The 19,567-nt window shown below is 49.5% G+C and overlaps 1 protein-coding gene across 1 annotated transcript; it reads left to right on the top strand.

Moving 5' to 3' along the window:
* Positions 1-452: 452 nt before the first annotated feature.
* CTC1 (CST telomere replication complex component 1) lies at positions 453-18,552 on the top strand. The gene is made up of 24 exons (XM_032207964.1): positions 453-493; positions 597-754; positions 3,059-3,305; positions 4,193-4,392; positions 7,528-7,672; positions 8,026-8,328; positions 8,500-8,628; positions 9,102-9,328; positions 10,767-10,941; positions 11,044-11,244; positions 11,431-11,557; positions 11,759-11,873; positions 12,215-12,677; positions 12,960-13,049; positions 13,340-13,483; positions 13,764-13,834; positions 14,648-14,757; positions 15,038-15,203; positions 15,450-15,536; positions 15,621-15,780; positions 16,236-16,300; positions 16,512-16,674; positions 16,812-16,938; positions 18,110-18,552. Exons 1-24 carry the CDS (start codon positions 473-475, stop codon positions 18,286-18,288), a joined length of 3,873 nt encoding a protein of 1,290 aa, XP_032063855.1. The 5' UTR covers positions 453-472; the 3' UTR covers positions 18,289-18,552.
* The last annotated feature ends 1,015 nt before the right edge of the window (positions 18,553-19,567 follow it).

Below are 19,567 nucleotides of genomic sequence, written 5' to 3'. Positions count from 1 at the left end.
CCGGAGCAGCGCAGCTTCATGGCTCCGTTCCTTCAGCCTCTGGCTGGTCAGCAGGGCTGAAGATGGCCAGGCTGCCTTTTACCTGGCAGCAGCCACCTCCAGGGGTAGGGATGGAGGAGGTTCATCAAGTTTTGCCTGTCTCGTCCCCTTGCCTTGACCGAGGACAGCACAAAAACAGTTCCTAAAGGGAGAGATGGAACGAGGAGGGGGGGGGAACCACAGCTCTCACGGAGCGATCACATTCACCTCACACCACCACACGAGTGCACGAGGCATCGCTCTGCACGGCCCTTGGGCCTTCCAAAAACAAAACAAAATTAAAAACAAAACAACACCAATGTCAGAAAAACTTCCCCACCCCGCAAGCCTCCACACACGGAGCTGAGGCGAACAAAGTAGGGGGGGGTCCCGGCGGGCCCCGCGCGCTTCCCGCCGCCGCCCCGTTGCCGTGGTGCCGAGCCCGGCCGCCATCATGGCGGAGCCCAGCGTGGCGGTGAGGGAGCTCCGGGTTTCTTCGGGTCCCCCCGGGTCCCTTGGGTCCCCCCGGGGCTCCCGGCCCCGCCATGCTGAGGCCCCGTGTGTCTGCTTCTCCGCAGGAGCTCCGCTGGCTGCAGGCTGCCGAGGACTTCGCCCGCCGAGCGCTGCCAAGCCGACAGGGGTCGGGCGGAGCGGAGCCGCCGCCATCACCAGAGCTGGCCGCGGTGCTGGGGTGCCTGAGGGGAGCGGGGCGCGGGGAGCTGCCGCTCGGATACAGGTGACGGGACGGGGACAGGGGACGTGGGACAGGGGACAGGGGACGGGAGGAGGTCGGGCATGAGGTGGAGACACCCACACAGCAGGCTCCGGGTGCAGCCGGGGGGCGCGGGGCTGGGCTGGGGGTGCAGCACCACCAGTACCACCACTGAGACCAGCAGCAGGACCAGCACCACCACCAGCATCACCAGTACCACCAGCAGGACCAGCACCATCAGCAGGAGCATCACGATCAGCAGCATCACCACCAATATCACCACCACCACCAGCAGCATGCATCACCACCAGCATCACCACCAGCAGGACCATCACCATCAGCAGCATCACCACCACCAGCATCACCCCCACCAGCATCACCACCACGACCAGCAGGAGCATCACCAGCACCTCCAGCAGCAGCAGCAGCAGCAGCCAAAGCAGCGCTGCGCTGCCTGCCCCGGATGCCGGGGGTGGGAGGGCTGTTGTTGCAGACGGGTAACCGCATGCGTCCTCTTGGCTTCCACCTGCCCCCGATTGCTCTTGTGGGTATGATGAAGCGCCGGCTCCACTAGTCTGCGGTGGGGAGGGTGTGGAAGCCAAGTGGGGCATGGTGCTGAGAGCGGGACAGTGCACAGCTGGATCCCGCGGGGCTGCATTGGCACCCGTCGGTGCTAGCCCGCTGAGGTTTGTGGAGCAGGAATCTAGGATAGACTACCTCCTTGTTTTAGTGGGTAGAAGCCTTTTGTATTTCTACTGTCATGAAAAGCATGCAGCTTGCTGAGAAGGGTCCACATTGGACGGTCTGGATCACCTGGATCTATTTCTGCCATCTCCAACTCATGGTGGGGGAAGGTTTGTTAAAACCCCTTGTATGTGAGGCTACTGGGCTGTTTGTAAGCATATGGTGCCCACAGTCAGACTTCGAGCTCGGGAGCACCAGAGGAGGGATTGGTCATTATCAATGTGATAACCAGGATCCAGCGTACTCCTGTAGTTTTCATTTCTCCAAAAAACAATCAGCACGTGTAATGAAAACAGGAACAACACTGTGTTCTGCTTGTAGATCAATATAAATCCCAATTTTGCTGTATCTCTGAGGATGCAGCAGTTTGCTTATATCCTTTTCAGCTCATCCTTTTCCAGTTGAGGTGCCAAATACACAAGTACCTGCATGTGTTTATCTCTTCTGATTAATTTTTTATACAAGTACTATTTATAGCTTACACAGACCCATCACTCGTCTAGACTAGTTTGTGGCTTTGAACTATTGATACCTGACTTACCAAGTGAAGTTTTTCAAATTCATATTCTCTGAGTGTGGTTATCTCCCGCTCCTGAAGAAGTGGGTGTTGCGAATACAGCTGCAGTTTCACAACCTGAAATTGTCAGCCAGCCTCAGTGGAAACAAGTACCAAATCACTAGCCGGAGACTGGTAATAGTAATAACTCTTACAGTATTGCTGTTAGCATGGAGAGAGGACTTTTGTTAATTCTCTAGCACAGCCAGCCAGCTTACAGTCCAGTGAGGATGCTATTTTGTTCTTCCATATTCGATACTGTGGTTAGTCCAAGCATGATAGATGCTCAGGTGGGGAGAGCCTCAACTGTGGTTGATGTCAGCGTTGCTCTTCCTTCTCACGCCCTGCCAAGGCTCAGCATGTGGATGGAAAGATTCAGGGCTCACTTGGCTGTGTTCTTACAGGTGAAGACACAGCCTAAGATTACTGACTTATCTCACCACTTTGTATTGTGTAAGTTATCCACAGGAGCAAATCTGTTCCGAAACTGGCACAGCCTTCATCTAGAAGTTGTTCAGCCTTGCTTTGGCTACAGTTCAGCCCTTTTCACGCTAAATGACGGAATTAGTTGGTGTTTACCTATGTTCATTACTGCCATGTAAGGTGTCTTGAGCAGTTGTTTGGCTTTCTCAGTCTCCCATTCAAGCCAAAAATGTCTTTAATAACTCTCCTCTCTCCCACCTCCCCCCTCCCCGTTACTAAAAAAACCTGAAAACGTTCCCTTTTGTCAGCTCTCAGTTATTACATTTTCCAGGTCTTCTGCCTACTCAGGTGTCTGTAGCAGCAAAGGGTGTCTGTTTTCGAAGGGGATACTTGGGCAGAACAGACCTGTTGGCTGGGCTGAGGGAGATCCTTGATAAATGCCAGTGAATGGGTTGATTTGTGCCATGTGGTATCATCAAACCCTGCCAACGGCTTAGGCTCTTCTGACTTGGCCAAGCTTTGTCCACTCCAAAGATCACTGTAATCCCTAAACTTTGCAGGCTGAGTTCATGCTTTTATGTTCTTCCTTTTCATTTTTTTTCCAGTTTCATCTCCATCTCTGACCTAAAGAGCCAGCAGTGCATGCCATGCTGCAGCCACCTGACCTGGAGCACTAAAGAATTTAAAGAATGGGCTCGTCAGGGAAAAGGTGCTTTACCCACGCACAGCTCTTTGCCGAGGGCTTACCTGATCTTGGTTGGCTATTTAACAGATGGAAGGCAAGAGGACAAAGAGAAGTTGGTAGATGGTTGCCTATATGTGAAGGACAATACTGGGATAATTCCTTGTGAGGTATGTTGTTTGTCGGAGGGATTCTGTGTCTATTTCTGCTTCTGGGGCTCTGTCTCAGAGCTCCACAGGCTTCAAATGCTTTGCCAGGGTCTGTAGTGAGAAAAATAACACATCTATGTAACTGACATGAAAATGGTAAGCTCACATCCTGGGGAGAGGATGGAACATGTCAAATTTGTCATTGCCAGGAGAGCAAATATTGAATAAACTGGCCTGGAGAAAGAGATGAGTGAGCCTGATGTACAGTTCTGTTACGCTTTGAACAGCACGAGGTGGCCTGGGAGACATGGAGATCGTAGAATCCTGGTTTTGTTGAATTTCAGCCAGCGGTGAAGAAAATAACTTTCTGGAGAACTGTAGTGGTTGTTCAGTGATGCACTGATGACATATTTTGAGGAAGTAATAACTTGTGTGACAATGCTGTCATACAAAAAGCCTCTTAAAGGTCATAGGACGGGGAGTCTAAGTACTAGGTAACCCCTAGAATGGCGATGAAAGAGCAGCGAGGTTGTTGTACCTGCCAGGGAAGTGAAGAATAGCCCAGAGTGAATTAGTTGTGTTGGTATCAACTTCTAACGCAAAACATGGCAAAGGAGGGCAAGCGAGAATTTTAGAAAAATAGCCTGGAAATAACAAAGCCTCGCGGAGGGAATGATATCATTCAGGAAATGCTCGTTGTAGAGCTCAGCAAATCTTCACCAGATTTGCATCTGGAAGGCCAGAAGTTCTCTGTGCAAGACAGGGAAGTGGGTAGAAAACACTGCTCTCGTTTAGTAATGAAGCCCAGCGGTAGAGTTTATGATGTCTGTAACGGCAAATTAGTAAGCAATGCTGAGAAAAACACTGTAATTCATCTCAAGGTTTTATTTCTCTGTCTTTTGCCTTAGCTCCTGCATTTTGAACTCGAGTGGCTGGAGTCACTGTTCCTCTTCCCAAGCTGGGCATACGTACCGCAGGCAGACCAGGGTGCAGCAGGGTACCTAGAAATCCTCTTGGATCCCATACCGGTAAATCTCCTCCCGAAGAAAGTACCTGAGAGCACTGCAGTCATCTACCTGGCGTCGGCTGAGCCGCTGCTTGCCTCCAGGTAAATGCCTGGCGCGGTCATTGGTGACGTGGTGCTGCTGCTCTGGTTTAGCAGGTATCACGGAGAGTGCTTGGCTTAGGAAGGGCCACGTTATGCTCCTGCAACACAGGTGGGAGCAGGATGGTAAGTGATGGGAGTAAATGTTACGGAATAAAGCCACTTTTCATCCATAAGCTATTTTTCAGGAGTTTACTTGATTATTTTTTTATGTATTTTGGCAAAGTAGTCAAAATACATCAGGAAATAATTACAGTTTATCTACTACAGAAAAAGCATGAGAACAAAATGATCACTCGAAAGAACTCTTGCTGAGGCTAAAGTTCACTACTTTGCTTAGCACAATTTTTTTCCTTATTTTTTTTTTACTTACAGTGAAACAAAAGTATCATTAGAATCCAGAATTAATTTCAAATATGAAATTGGTATATACCACTGGTCAAGTTCTTATCAGGTTGCTGAGATAAAGGTGCCAGTTAGATGTCTGATACTAAGAGTTAGCTGTTCTCTTCAGTGGAAATGGTACTTACAGTACATGAAATTCATAGAATGGTTTGGGCTGGAAGGGACCTTAAAGACCAGGTTGCTCCAAGCTCCATCCAACTTTGAACACTTCCAGGGCTGGGACATCTACCTCTTCTCTGGGCAACCTGTTGCAGTGCCTCACCACCCTCTGAGTAAATACTGCAACTCCCCCAGCCTGTCTTCATAGGAGAGCTGCTCCAGCCCTCTGATCATGCTTGTGGCCCACTGGACTTGTTCTAACAGCCCCATACCCTTGCTGGGGGTCCCAGAGCTGAACACAGGGCTCCAGGTGGGTTTCACAAGAGCAGAGCAGAGGAGGAAAATCACCTCCCTCGCCCTGCTGCCCATGCTGCTTTTGATGCAGCCCAGGATACAGCTAGCTTTTGGGGCTGCAAGCACATGTTGCTGGCTCATGTTGAGCTTCTAATCCACCGACACCCCCAGGTCTTCCTCAGAGCTTCTCTCAATTCATTCATTGCCCACTCTGTATTTGTGCTTGGGATTGCTTCAGCCAAGGTGCAGGACCTTGCACTTGGCCTTGTTGAACTTGATGAGGTTTGCCCAGGCCCACCTCCCAGGCCTGTTTAGGTCCCTCTGGATGGGATCCCTTCCCTCCAGCGTGTCAACCACACCACTCAGCTTGCTGTCACTGGCAAACCTGCTGAGGGTACACTCAGTCCCACTGTCCATGTCACTGACAAAGACATTAAACAGCGCCGGTCCCAGTACTGACCCCAGAGGAACACCACTCGTTCCTGATCTCCACTTGGCCATCGAGCCATTGTCCACAACTGTCTGAACACAACCACCCAGCCAATTCCTTACCCACCAAGTGGTCCATCCATCAAATCCATCAAATCCACGTCTCTCCAGTTTAGAGACAAGGATATCATGGGGCACAGTGTCAAATGCTTTGCACAAGTCCAGGTAGATGATGTCCATTGCTCTTCCCCTATTGAGTACTTCAGCCCTCTCTGCATCCAGGTGACCAGGTCTCCCGTTTCCTTCCAGAGGGCCCACAATTTCCCAAATCTTCCTTTTATCACCAGTGTACCTACAGAAGCCTTTCATGTTGCCCATGATGTCCCTAACCAAGTTTAATTCTAATAGGGCTTTAGCTTTCCTAACCCGATCCCTGGCTGTTTGGATGATTTCTCTGTATCCCTCCCAGGCTACCTGGCCTTGTTTCCACCCTCTGTAGGCCTCCTTTTTCTGTTTGAGTTTGGCCAGAGCTCCTTATTCATCTATGGAGGTCTCCTGCCATTTTTGCCTGACTTCCTCTTTGAAGTTGCCTTACTGGCTGGAATTCCTTTGTGCTGCTCTTCAGGTGCTCTCCTGCTGACCCATGACACTTCTCCAGGCTCTGGGCACCCATCACTGACACTGGTGTCAAACTGGATGGAGTGAGGTTCCCCTCCCCTGGTAACTCCAGTTTGAAGCCCTCTTCACCAGCTTGGCAAGCCTATGACCAGAGATGCTCTTCCCCTTTTCTGACAGGGGAAAAAGTAGCCGAAGGAACTGCAAGTCTTACTCGGGTTCATCACTTCAGGTTGTGCTAGATAATGTTTTATCTTCGTGAGCAGACAACTCCAGATGCAACACTAAAAATGGACTAGTGAGGTTGCTTTAGGTTCTTCTGGTTTAATGGGCTTTCTGCTTGTGAACAACTTATTTGAGCATAAGTGTTTGTTTCAGCTCAACAACTTCAAACAAGAAAACTTTTTTCATGTTTCAGTGTGTACGCTATTAGACTTTGGTTAACCTCAAGCTTCTCTGCTGGTCCCTGATATCTGACCACTTTTCCATGTTCCTTCCTTAAAGATGTTAATAAAGTTCATCAAATATTGTTCTTGGGACTTGTGTACGTTGAGGTCCTGGCGTTTATTTTTAAAAACTTATTAAATTACATAATATTCTTTGTCTAAGAATCAACATTTTCTTTGTTCAGGGTAAGTGGAAGGGTTATTTTGAAGTTCAGTAGGTGTTTAAGTGAAAATGGTAAGTATTTGTTTCTTTAAAAGAAAAATGTTTGTTGGTGTGTTTTCTTTTTCCTTCATTTTCTGAAATGAAACCGTGAAATGACTAAATATATGCCACCCTTTTCTCCTCTCATCTGCTTTCAGTTTTGCTGCTCTTTTAGTCTGACAAGTTTGTCAATAAGACTGATGTTGCTTTCAGGCCGCTTTTGTTTATAGGCTTAGGGACTTCAGAGTTTCATATTGCATGGATCTACGAAACCGAGTTCTGTTTTCTGCTGCAGAATTGCTTGTGACTTTCTTTTTTCCCCTTTCAACCTATAATTGGCCTCTTGTTTGTGGTAAAGCTTTTTGTAATCTGGCTCTTGTCTTGGAACGTGAATTTTTTCAACACGATCCTGCTGTCTTCAAGCATTAAGGATTTTAAAAATGTCGAAGGGATTTAGTATATGAAAAGTTAGAGTAAGCATTTTGTAGCCACGTGTTGTTTTGAAAACCTCTCTGAGAAATGGCCCGCATGACTTTGTTAGATCCTTTATGGCCGGAAGGTGCATGCTATGTGTTGGTGTAATTTGGTTTTGAGATGCTTCGAGTTCTTCCATTTCTGATGTCCTGTGCTTCCTCAATCGTCCTCTAGGATTCCATGTAAGAAGAGGCCAAAGCTCAACGTGGCAGGTGAACTGGCCAGGCGCAGCCCTCTCCTTTGTATTCACCAGAAGACATTCTTCTTCCTCTTTCTGAAGTGCTTCACCTCAGCTGTTAGCGTCCCTGTGCTGGTGCAGGTAAGCCCTTGGAGTTTGCCCACAGTTTTTTTTCACTTGTGTACCTGTTGGTCAATCCATTCTTGGAAGCTTGCCCTTGACTTCTCAGTTTAATTGACATGTCCTTTTACTAGTGACGCTTCTTGTCTTACTCCATGCAGCCTACAATAGCCCACGTACCACAGTCTCTTGCTATGCCCTGCAGACGTACAACCCTTCTCCCTTCTGCCCTTGAACATCTTGCAGATATCACCCTTTTAGTAAGAGTGTGAGGTGATCCTCTCAAAAGAAGAGATTTTTTAGGTGGGGTTGGCAATAATAAGATGTTTCCCATGCAGGAGATGCTGATGCCGCTTTCTCTTTCTCTGCTCTAGACGCCCAGCCAGCTGGCATGGCACCATGCTCTCCAGTTGGGTCGCAGGTACACAATAACAGGCCTGAGTGTGTCCGGCCTGAAGAAATCTGGGCAAAGGATGTTTGTCACTGGTGTTTCTTCCTGCCTTCTGCCTTACTCTGAGGAGCACGTAAAGGAGCAGTCATTGGACAGTGCTTGGCAAGGAGAATCCTCTCTGCCTGCTTCCCTTGGGGCCACAGAGCAGCTCAGTGATTCCGTAGAACTGAGAGTTGAAGAGGAGAGGCTAGGATTAACCAGAAAGTCCAAGATGATCTCATACGTGGTAAGGATTTGTAGCATTAGCCTTCACCCACTCATGCACCAGGGCTTCAGCTCCTGGCCTGCAAGATCTCGTTGTCATCATGAATTTATTTCCTTGTCACTCAGTCCTATGAGTCTCTTATACTCTGGGATACAATCCTGAATTGTAACTTTCCGTTTGCTTTTTATTTAGGGAACCGTCACCAAAATACTCAATGCCCAAGCTGGTCTCTATGAACTCGATAACAAAGTCTGCTTGTGCCTCGCTTACCAGCAGTTGCTGAACTCCGCGCGTGGACTGCGGCCAGGGGCATGCGTGGAGGTAAAGTTGTGAGGTCTGGTGGGTTGATCTTGGCCAGCTGTCAACCGAGCTGCTTTATAGCTCCTCCTCCTCAGCCAGGCAGGAGAAGAAAATAAAATGGGGGGAAAACGCTCTTGAGTTGAGATAAGGACAGGGAGATCACTTGCCAATTACTATCACGGGCAGAACAGACTCAAACTGGGAAAAATCCATTTATTGCTGATTAAAAATAGTGTGAGAAAGTGAGAAACAAACTCAAACCACCTTCCCATCACCTCCGCTTCTTCCCAGGCTGCTCCAGGCTCTTCCATGGGCTGCAGCTCCTGTCAGAAAACCTAATCCTGTGGGCCACAGCCTCCTCCAGGCCACATCCACCTGCTCCACCGGGGGCTCCTCCACCCATGGGGGGGTTGCAGCATGGAGATCTGCTCCATGTGATGGCTTCGTGGCAGCCTGCTCATTTCCTATCTTAAATTGTGATGTCTGTCTCTCAGCTCATCGACGTCCACCTCATACAGAAGCCTGTGGTGTCCTCTCCTTCCATTGTACTCGGTGCTTGCCTGAACAGCACCGTCACGCTGAAGAGTTTCTCAAGGCTCAGCACCCCTTACCAGCCGCCGGCCACTTCAGGAAACCTCTACTTACAGCTGCTCTTCCGCTATAGTCTCGACATGCCGTGCTACCTCTGGCTGGTCAGCCTCCTGGAGACGTTTGAGCAGAGGTGAGCATAGTTCTCAAGTCAGGCGTTGTGCAAATGTGCTTGCTGAGCTACCTGGGCATCATAGAAACCACACGTTTGCAAAATTTGCGTGCTTGAAGACTGATGGCAGCACCAATTGCTTCTGGTTAACTGGCCTAAGCCAACCATTTATTAGGTTTCACATCAAGGCTGGGTGCTTGTACCTTACAGAGGAAATGACGGGCTTTTTTTCAGGTCCACGTGCAGTAAGCCCACTGCTCTCTGGAAGCTGCAGTGCTCCAGAGCACGTGCTGACCGACTCCCACCTACACAGCCTTGCTCTGAAGCACAGAGGCACTGTAGGGACGTGCACCTTCCAACCTGGCTTGCTTGGTAAATGAGCGTGGGCACTGAGGCTGGAGCTGGGAACTGCTAGAACCAAATCACAGACGATATAAAGACTCTCACGTCCTAGTTCCTCACAGGAGCAGTTTGTTCCGGAATAGTTAGGGTTGATCACCCAGACAAACAGCAGTTTGTAGAACGCTCTGTCTTCCTCTCTTTTACTGGCATTGTGATTTTTTACCACGCTTTCCAATAAAACAGCTTTGGTTTTGCTCCGGGAATGATGCTAGCTATAAGTTTTAGTTTTCATTAGCTTCAAATGTCACTGCTAAGTTCTGCTACTGCCTGAAAGTTGTTGCAGTGAGTTAGTTACTCCCTCTCTTGACTTGATTTCACCTTCTGTTGTTAAGACTTTGTTTTGACTGGAAGTGCCATCACTTTCAGGTGTTCAAAGCGGTGAGGTAGGCTTCTGAAAGGAACCCAGCGCAAGGAAAATATCAGAACAAGAGCAATCTGTGGTTGTTTTGTTCTGTCTTGTGACTTTTGCATCCTGTAAAAGAAAACCAAGTATGCCTAACATGAGTAATCATTATCAAGCTTAGGAAGACTGCGTGGAGGTCCATTTGTGTGACTTAGAGGGAGGTTATCTTCATGTGGGTTTTTTGTCCGCTTGACTTTTGAGGTTTTGCCAGTCTGTCCATTTCTGTATCTCTTCCTGTTCCTTGTCTGCTCGCCTGGCTTCAATGTGCATCACCCTTAAATGTTCCTTTTTTAATCACTTTGCCTTCTTTTTGCACTTTCCTTAATTCTTGTCCGCACATTTACTTGTAACAAGCAGACAGAATCCCTGAATCACAGAATCACAGAATTTCTAGGTTGGAAGAGACCTCAAGATCATCGAGTCCAACCTCTGACCTAATGCTAACAGTCCCCACTAAACCGTATCCCTAAGCTCTACATCTAAACGTCTTTTGAAGACTTCCAGGGATGGTGACTCCACCACTTCCCTGGGCAGCCTGTCCCAATGCCTCACAACCCTTTCAGTAAAGAAGTTCTTCCTAACATCTAACCTGACTTACATGCAAAACCCACTGAAAAGTGAGGTCTACTAATGCGTTTTTTTTTTTTTTTTCAGGTTTTCTTGTTTCTTTGGGCACCAGCAACTGTTGCGTAGCTCAGTACACCAAAACCCTGGAGCTGCAGAGAAGTTCCTTGCCCCCCTTCTGCAGGCTGTGGTACCCGGCAGAGAGGAAACAAGAGATATCTGTAACGAAATCCTAGCAAAAACACACCAGTGTCCACTGAGGAAGGTAAATGCTCTGTGAGCTGTTTTCTGTTTATCTGATGGGAAGAAACTCTGCTCTTATCATTATTATTGTTACTACTTATCTTTTTTTTTCCTATTCTCTTAGTATTTGACCCTGGATCCCCCGTGCCAGATCCCATCTCTCTCAGCACTGCGTGGCATGGCAGAACAGAAGAGCTGGGAAGGTTTCTGTCCCTCGCAGCTGCTCTCCCCCGTGGAGGCACAACACATGGGCACCCAGGAGCTGAATCGCAGGCTGGCCTGGTCCTACTGCACGCTCTGGGCAGGAAGTTTCCAGCCCCGAGCGGTAAGTGCCTAGTTCCCTTTACCGTCTGCGCCCCGAGATTTCCCAGTTCTCCTTACAGCTGCTGTCCTTTCCCCTGTTCCTCGTGCCAGGGAATGAGGCCGCTTTTCTCGGCTGTGTGATGTTGAACACGGGCTGGGTTTGGGCTGCTGCTGTGCACGCTCTGATTTATCTTCTTTTGTGTTGCAGATAGTGCAAGGTGTGCTGAGAGTTTCCTCCAGGAGCAGTTTGCTCCAGCTGCAGGACAACAGCAGCAGCCTTCCCTGTGTGATATCCCACAGGGATGGGAGCCCCTTTGCCAACACAGCTCTCGTAGGTATGTCCCGCAGAGCCAAACTGCAGGGTGCTGGGCTTTTGCTGTTCTGCCATCCGGTTACAAAACAAGGAAGAGAAGATTTGGTGTGGAGATGCTGAACTTGTCACTGCCCAGCCTCGTGACTGTAAATGAGGAAACTGAGCTTGCTGTTTTTGTCTTCCCTTTTCATTAGCTCAGCTCCTTTCTCTGTTTTCTTTGCAGGATCACTCTTGCAGGTGGAGAACTATCAGCTTGTCGTGGAAAGATTCATTCAGAGTGATTTTCCCTCCTGGGAGCAGCTGGCAAATCCAGAGTACGTGCGGGAGAAAAAAAGCAGGTGGGTCCCTCTATTCAGTGCCCTGGTAAAACCATTACTCTGCAGTTCCACACCTATTTTGGGTCATGGTAGAGCTGCTTATCAGCATAGCATTTCAGTGCCAAAGCAACCATCCTTTGCTACTTACAGGAAAGGAGATTTTTATCAGCAACAAATCCACCATTTCCATTTTGTTCAAAATACGTCCGGCCTGGTAGCTGCCCTCTGGTTCACCCTCTCGTGCTGCTCTTTCTGAATACCTGCTGAGCACTCCCCAGAAGTGTTTTTGCCAGATGGGTGTTTGTTTTAGGCAGCCACCTGCGGGGAGCAGGGAGTTTCATTGCTCCCATTTGTCATTTCAGTGTCTACGTGCAGTTCTACTTCGAGGACGTTCAGGTTCTCCGTGCTGCGGAAGGACAAATCCAGAAAGATCGCAGGGGTGAAAACAGCACCTCTTTGAGGAAAAGGAGTAATGGCAGCTCAGCATCTGAGCTGGAAACCCCAGAGGCAAAAATACTGAAATTGGAAGATCCCAAACCGGATCCTGACAGAGAAGAGAGGTGTCAGAAGGGCCCGAGCAGCACTGGAAGAAGCAGCTGTGTATCTCAGCTATTCTTGGTGACCCAGAAAGAGGGTCTGATGTTGCGCAACTACCAACTACCCAGAGAAGGAGGTGGAGAAGGACACGAGCTACAGAACAGTTTTCAAGCCACGGTTTTGTGGCTGGGCAGACCTGTGCTGTGGAACCACCCCAGAGAGATTGGGAATCTACCAGCTCTGGAGGAGATCAGCTGTGATGGAGAAGAGGGCGTGAAACAGCAAGAAGTGAGGCGGGAGAAGGCTTTGGGGGTGGTTTGATATGTCTGGGAGCTGGATATGTGATAATTTAAAGCTCTAGATTTCTAAACAATGGGAGAGTGTTTTGTCTTGGGTACAGCTGTGTATTTATACAGGTAACTTCCTTGTGCTGCTCCAAGGGAGTTCCTTCTATTCAACCAAGACACTCTCTGCTGGGCCCGTTCCCTTTCTGCTCTACTTTCCATTTCCTACCTTTTTCCTACCATCTCTCATCACCTTTTCCCTTTCTCTCTCCCCGTCTCCTTCCAGGTGCTGCTGCTCTTCATGGGGAAGTCGCTGCGATGGTTTCCATTCCTGCACCTGGACGGGCTGTATCGTTTCATCGCGCCCCGCTGCTCGGTAAGGGGGAGGTTGTCTCGCTGTTTCCTGTTGGAGAGTTTTTGCTAAATTGCATGTGGGAGATGAGCTTAGTCACCCTCTGACTTCTCTGTTCTAGGCTTGGAATTCCCATCTGGCTTGCCAAGGAGCTGCCTCTCTTCTGTGTTTAGTTCAAACTATCAGAGCTTTGAGTTCAGTGGTGGTTGTTTTTCTTTCTTGAAACCACTGTTCATCAGCAGTCCTCTTTTCTGTGTGGCTTTCACCTTCTTCCCTTGATAGTCACCTTCGTTGCCTTATCACTCTTCCCTCAGGACTTGGAAGTGTTTGACAAGCTCAGATTTCCACCTGTGCCAGCGGAGTTTTGGGGCAGGTCATCCTGCCCCTTATGCCTGCCTGTCCAAGACACCTGGCACTTACAGCACGAGATGTGGCTCTCCAGCCCCGCCGAGCGCCAGGTACGCACTGCCTTACTGCCCTGGGCTTTCGTGGGTGACGTGTGGGTCTCTCCAGAAGTGGCTCAGAGATTTATCAGTGTAGAATATCTCATCGCTGAGATCCTTCTGCTCTAAGCTCCATCAGGGGCTACCGCTGGGCTTTGTATTTGCCTGCCTCGGAATTAATCTGGGGAGGAAGCATCAGTTTGATGTAAAGTACCTCAAAACATGCAGAGTTTCTTGACTGCTCTGGCTGTGATAAACTGCAACCCATCTGAGTCGCTCTCTCTCCCAATTCCAGCTGGCAGCCAAGGCAGTGCTGACGGGCATGGACCAGAGAATTGCCTCGATTCCTGAAATACTGAGCACCAGGTTTGTTGGTCTGCCCTGTGCTAGATGCGGCTGTGCCTTATGGAATGGGTCGTTTTTTTTCTTTGCTGGAGACACCACAACATTAATAAATGAATAATTAATGACTAACGAATTATCTGCCCGACAAGTATTGGTTAGAAATACTCCTATGTGCAAGTAGCCCAGGCTGACTCTGTCCTGATCATCAAAGCTAAAGGGATTGCAGGCTACGTGTCTGCAAAATGGTGTCCAGAAAAAGCTTGCACTGCTGCTGGTGTGGAGTAGGTGCCAACGATCCACAATAAATTCCTGTCAGAAGTGGAAACAGGTGCAGCAGGGAAAATGTGGAAGGGTTTTTGTTTCCTTTTGTTTGTTTTTAATGCAACGGGCTCAAATAAATAATGAGGTTGGAAGCTTTCCTTTTCAAAGCACGTTTAATCTGGGGTGATACGCACACACCCCAAAACCTTTACCAGTGTGCTATGGTTAGCTGGGTTTTTCTTTGCTTGACTTCCTCCTCTAAGAGAAATAATCAGGAGTGAAGCAGGAAGGAAAGCTGTCATTTCTCTCCCCTTTTCTGTTATTTCTTCACCTGAAAAAGCAGAAAGCAAGTTATGGGGGGGCCTCTTGTCCCTGGGTGGGGTAGGCTGCAGCAAGCTGCCCTGTATCCAGTCGTTCAGGTGCTCAAGGGCGAGTTCCCCTGAAGCTGGGCTGAAGTAACAGCACTGCACTTAACCCCGACTGACCTTTCTTGTTGCAATCTTGGTCGGGACTTTTTCCTCTGCCTTTGTCTTCAGGCGAGACGGAAATGCTATGATTCTGGTCTGCTCTCAGTTTCAGAGGTTCCCTGGTTTCTTTCTCTGGTGAGATAGTGGAGAGGATCTTGTGTGCCTCTCCTAAGAACGAGAAGCCTTCTGTGACTCTCAGCCTTCTCAAGGAGAAAGGTAAGATTTCATGACAGCCTCGTCCGGTAACGGATTGCTTCTTGCTTGTTTTTGTTTCAGAGACCCACTGCACTTGGCTGTGTATCTGAGGGCAGGGGGAAGTGTCCCACTGTATGTCAGAAGGGAAATCGCACAGTGTGCGTGGTGGCTGTGGGAATCCTCTGCCTGGGAAATGGAACAGTAGCCTCACTGTGATGAGAGAGAAAATAGGTTCAGCTCAGTGACAGACTAAGCTGCCTGTGCGTGAGCTCATGGTGTGTTTTGTTCTCTGCCTCCTCAGGGAGTCTGCTAGGCAGCGATCACAGCGTGAAGCTCAGCATCTCCGTTGCTTCAGGCTCCCCGGCTGTGCTGGACGTTTACATCGCTGCGACCTATACGCAGCATCTGTGGGGTTTGCTTCCTGGAGCCAAGATCCTCTTCCAGAACTTGGAGCGCAAAATCTCCAGGTACCGCTGTCTTTAGGTCCCTGATCTGGTCCTGCTCTGGATCTGACCTCCCTTTTACTGTCTTTGAAACCATTTCTCCTCTGGTTTGGGCTTTCCTTATCCTTTGTGCATGCCTCCCTGTCTCCCCAGCCCTCACTACAAATGATTTTTTAGCATGTTGCAATTAAGACCAGACCAGCCGTCTCAAAAAACTGGTCAATTTACTTTCTTTGAGCTGTTTCTGGCATCTACCCTCTCATATTGCAGATTCCACAACGTTTACTGCACGTACATTGCCTCCAGCTGTGTCACCGTCCTCTCTCTGCCAGCTTCTCATCTACTTCTTCCTTCCAGGTGAGTATAGGGTCTGTTCTCACCTTTCAGTGTCCCGTTAAAGGTTTCTCTGTTTCACGTTTGTCGTGTTCCCTTTTCTTCTAGCCCTGCCGGAAAAGCCTCATCCCCCTCACTAGTGTTTCTGTCCAACTTGCAACTTCACCTCCAAAACCTGCCCCAGGCGCGGATTTTATGCCACTTGTCCTGTGTGTTGACCCTGTCCCTGCAGTGGGTTTGCTCGCTGTGCAGCAGCATCTTCAAAGAGGTATTCAAGCCGCTGGGGATAATCCGGGAGGAGCCTTGCAGACTTTCTACTCATCCATCCCATGCTACCGGGTAGAAGGGAGGAGTTCCTATCCCAATTCCAGCACCTCTTTTTCCGGGGTCTGAAAAAGACGTGCAGATTGGGAAGGGACCAAAATGACAGCCGATAGGAAGGATGCATCTGATACCAGGCAGGAGTGCGGGTAGAGTGAGGGCATTCAGGGGGAGAATCCCGTTTCAGTGCTCTGCTTTTCCCCCGTGTTCTGCTTTTGGGGTTCATCACCTTGCAGCATGTTTTTTCACCCCATGCAGACTTTTCCCAAGGCATCCACGGGAAATTCAGTGAAATCCTTTAATCCTTTGCATCCTTAATTAGGGGGATTAAGAGAACCAGCGGCCGTTCCCCTTCTCTCCTGTGCCCACCCGTGCATAGCTGTGGCTTTCCTCTTCCTTCAGGGGAAGTGCACCCGACACAGCCCGCCCTGCCCATCGCACACGGGAGTGAGGCAAGCCAGTGCACGGTAAGGATCGGGTCCGGGGAGAGGAGGGCAGGAGGGAAAGATTTACACAACACATGAGGGAACAGGCAGATCACGGACGGGCTGAAGACAGGACAGCGAAGCTAAGAGCTGCGATTCCTCACGTCCTGGCTGTGAACAAACACTCCTCTCTCCTGGCTGAGACCCATTTTCTGGGACGTGACACCCCTCAGCCTGCCCGCTGTCTCCGCAGGGTGCTGGTGGAGGACGGGACGGGCGAGGCCCTGGTGCTGTGCAGGAACCAGCACGTGGCGGCGATGCTGGGCTTGAGCCTTCCTGATTGGGAAGCCGTGCAGAGCTGCGTGCAGAGCAGGGGCAGAGTGTCCGTTCAGTACGGGGAAGCTCCTGGGATGGGGGTGAGTGGTTTGTTCAGGCACTGGCTGCGGCGTGCGGGGCTTGAGCCTCAGCTGGACTGGGTTCCTCTTTGCCACGGGTCTTCTAGTGGCTCCCTGCCTCCCTCAGCACGTTCACTGACAGCTCACGCTTCCCTTAGTGTGTCGAGGATCCCGAGGATCCTGTCGCTTGCTACCTAAGGAGCCTTTGCAGGAGTCCTCTCATCTGCCGCCCCATCCTGCTGGATTTCAGCCTAGACAGGAAGCCCTCCAAGATCCTGCAGCCTGGTGAGCAAACACCGCTGGCTTTTGTGACGCTGGGTGGGTGTGGGAAGGAAGGGAGGAGCCGGCTCACCATGCCGGGGAAGGAGAACCGCCTTCACTGCCCGCAGAACAGGATCGCTGGAGGATTTCCGTGGAATTGTGAGCTCTGCAGCACAGGGCGAAGATGTCTCAGCAGAGCTATGGTTACAAAAATACAGAAATAATGTAGAACGTTGTTGTATGAAGTGAGTTTTATGTACTGTTGGTTTTACTTTACACAGAAGCTTAAAAATAGCACTGAATTAGCCTTGCAGTCGTGGTGAGGAACTTGGAACTATTCTGTTAACGTTTTATGTGTGGTTCTGGGAAAACATGTTGGTTAAACAGCCAGGATAGTCATTGTTCTAAGGTGCCAATGAGAGGCGTGTGTGTTTATGTGGTGGTGCTGAGAACGTGTTTTATTAGCAACCCCTTTCCACTCTCCCATTCCCCAGAGCTGAGGTAACAGGTTTATTTCAGCAGTTTGCCTCATACCTAAAAAAAGCCCTCACCTTCACAGCAAGTTTTCCAGCCCTGGGATGGGAAGGGTTCTGGCCAGCCAGAGTTACTGGGTGAACTTTCAAACTAAGCAGCTTTCAGCCTTAGTCAGGATGTCAGGTAGAGTCAAGAGGAGGTCTGGAAATCCTCACTGTGGCCACAGGATGTACAGTGCTGAAGAGTTTTGAGTTCAGGGCTGGCGGCGTCTGAGCATGTCATGCCACAGCTCTGCAGTTGTTTTATCAAGGGGATGTCCTCCTCAGGCCACTCATGCTAACACCCAGCACTTGGGTGTGAGTCCAGGGGCTGCTTGTTGAGCTCACCAGAGGATGCTGTGCTCCTGGGTCTGTCCTCTGGCTGTGACACCGTACGGCCAGCTTGATGGTGAGAAAAGACACAAAGCTCAGTGCCGCAGCTCTGTGAGACGCGCGTCGTTCACAGCAAATCCACCGTGCAAACGTCTGTTTCCTCTAAGCTGCAGGAATGCTGGCTAAATGCTTTAATCCTGTATTCATTAATCTTCCCATCCTTTGTGGTCTAGCAGATGCTAAGCAGCTGCTGCGAGGCCTTCCCTCCCCCAGCAGCTTTTACATTTGTTTGCTCGAACGTGGCAGGAGCCATCCGCTGAGCTGTTACAGGTTGTGTCCTTCCCCTTCAGCTCCCCTGCAGCTGAGAAATTTTCGGAGCGGTGAAGTGGAGTTTGTGTCACAGACGGGACCTCGCCAGAGCCTGTTGTGCCTGAACGTGGAAGAAGTGGAACAAAAAGCCTTGTGCTATCTGACCAGAGAGAGGATTGGGAGGATGCCAAGGCACGGCCAAGAGGGAGCCACGGCTTAACATCTCCCCCAGCGGGAGGGGAGTTATGGAAACACCCCCTGGGATTAGGAGCTTTATTCTTTGCCCCTTTCCAGGGGGAGCACAGGCTGGCGAGCACAGCATGAAGGGTGTAATCAAGAAGCTGCTGTGACTTACACAATTCTTGAGTTCTGGACCATTGCAACGGCTGTTTTGGACTGCGTTTTGGGGGAGAGGTGTTTGGTGTCTCCTGCTTGGTGGCCATTGTTCTGGGCCTAAGGCACACAATGTGTGCATTTTATGTGGTAGTATCTACTAAATAAAGCTATTAAAATGCAGTTCAAATAACAGTGTCTGTTTCAATGTTCTTTTACTTGCTGTATGGAGAACTGAAGCAGAATGCAGATCCTTGGTTTAGGAGCCAGAGCCAGGCCTTTTGCAAATCATTCGCTATCTTCATGGGAAACTGCAGTTGCCACAGGGGAAATTCTCCTTCACCTGCCTGAAATGATTAAAATTATTTTAAAGGATTGCCTTCCTCCGAGAGGAAAAGGGAAGCGAACAAATTACTGTTTGGAGACTAAGTGGTGGCACTAAATCACCACACTACACAAGCATTGTTTCACAGTTTAAACGGTGGCCTGAACGTTACCTGGGGCTGGTCACAAGAAGGATGCAGTGAGCTCTGGTACGAGTTCACGACACACTACAGGTTTGTTTGCCACTGGTTGGGAAGGGGATGACTGCAAGGGTAGGTGCCTGTATCTGTAGCAGCACGGCGGCCTAGCTGGTACGACGCACGGGAGGGAGATCAGCACTCGATACCTGCTCGCAGTGATGGCTGAGTGTACTGCCTTGTTTTTGGCAAAATAACAGCCAGATCCTTCATCCTGTGCTACAGGTTAGTAAATCCTACACGCAGTTACTGCCCCACCTTACTCAGTGTGTAGTGCATACGTGAACAGCCACTCTATTTTGGGTTTCGTGTGTTCCCTTACAATTAAACTCCAGGTGATGGGTTTATTGAGCATGTATAAATTGTCTTCACTCTCAAGGCCTGCTGGGCACTTCCAGAACAAAGCACAAATGGCCCAAGACCTGACCAATGCCTCTGTTCGTTCAGCAAAGTTCTGAGACTCCCTCCTAAAGGAGGCTGCAAAACAGCTTAAAGCCAAAGTTTGCACAAGTTTTGCTCTGACAGTTGTTGTTTTTTTCCCACCTCCTGTAGATGCTTTCTGGGAAATGGTGAAAGATTTTGCTGAAGCTCACCCCTCTCTCCCCCAAGAAAAACAAAACCAAACAAAAACAAGCTTATCTCAGC

This window comes from Aythya fuligula, chromosome 1 (assembly GCF_009819795.1).
Source record: "Aythya fuligula isolate bAytFul2 chromosome 1, bAytFul2.pri, whole genome shotgun sequence".
NCBI lineage: Eukaryota > Metazoa > Chordata > Aves > Anseriformes > Anatidae > Aythya > Aythya fuligula.
The sequence above is the reverse complement of the archived record's forward strand: the minus strand, read 5'-3'. Positions and strand labels throughout refer to the sequence as shown.

Bases quoted from the DNA above. Each gene is read 5' to 3' on its own strand.
- CTC1 (XM_032207964.1), top strand. From the start codon at position 473: ATGGCGGAGCCCAGCGTGGCG. The intron at 10,942-11,043 runs GTAAATGCTCTG...CTATTCTCTTAG, and splicing joins ACCAGTGTCCACTGAGGAAG to TATTTGACCCTGGATCCCCC. The intron at 11,558-11,758 runs GTATGTCCCGCA...TTTTCTTTGCAG, and splicing joins TGCCAACACAGCTCTCGTAG to GATCACTCTTGCAGGTGGAG.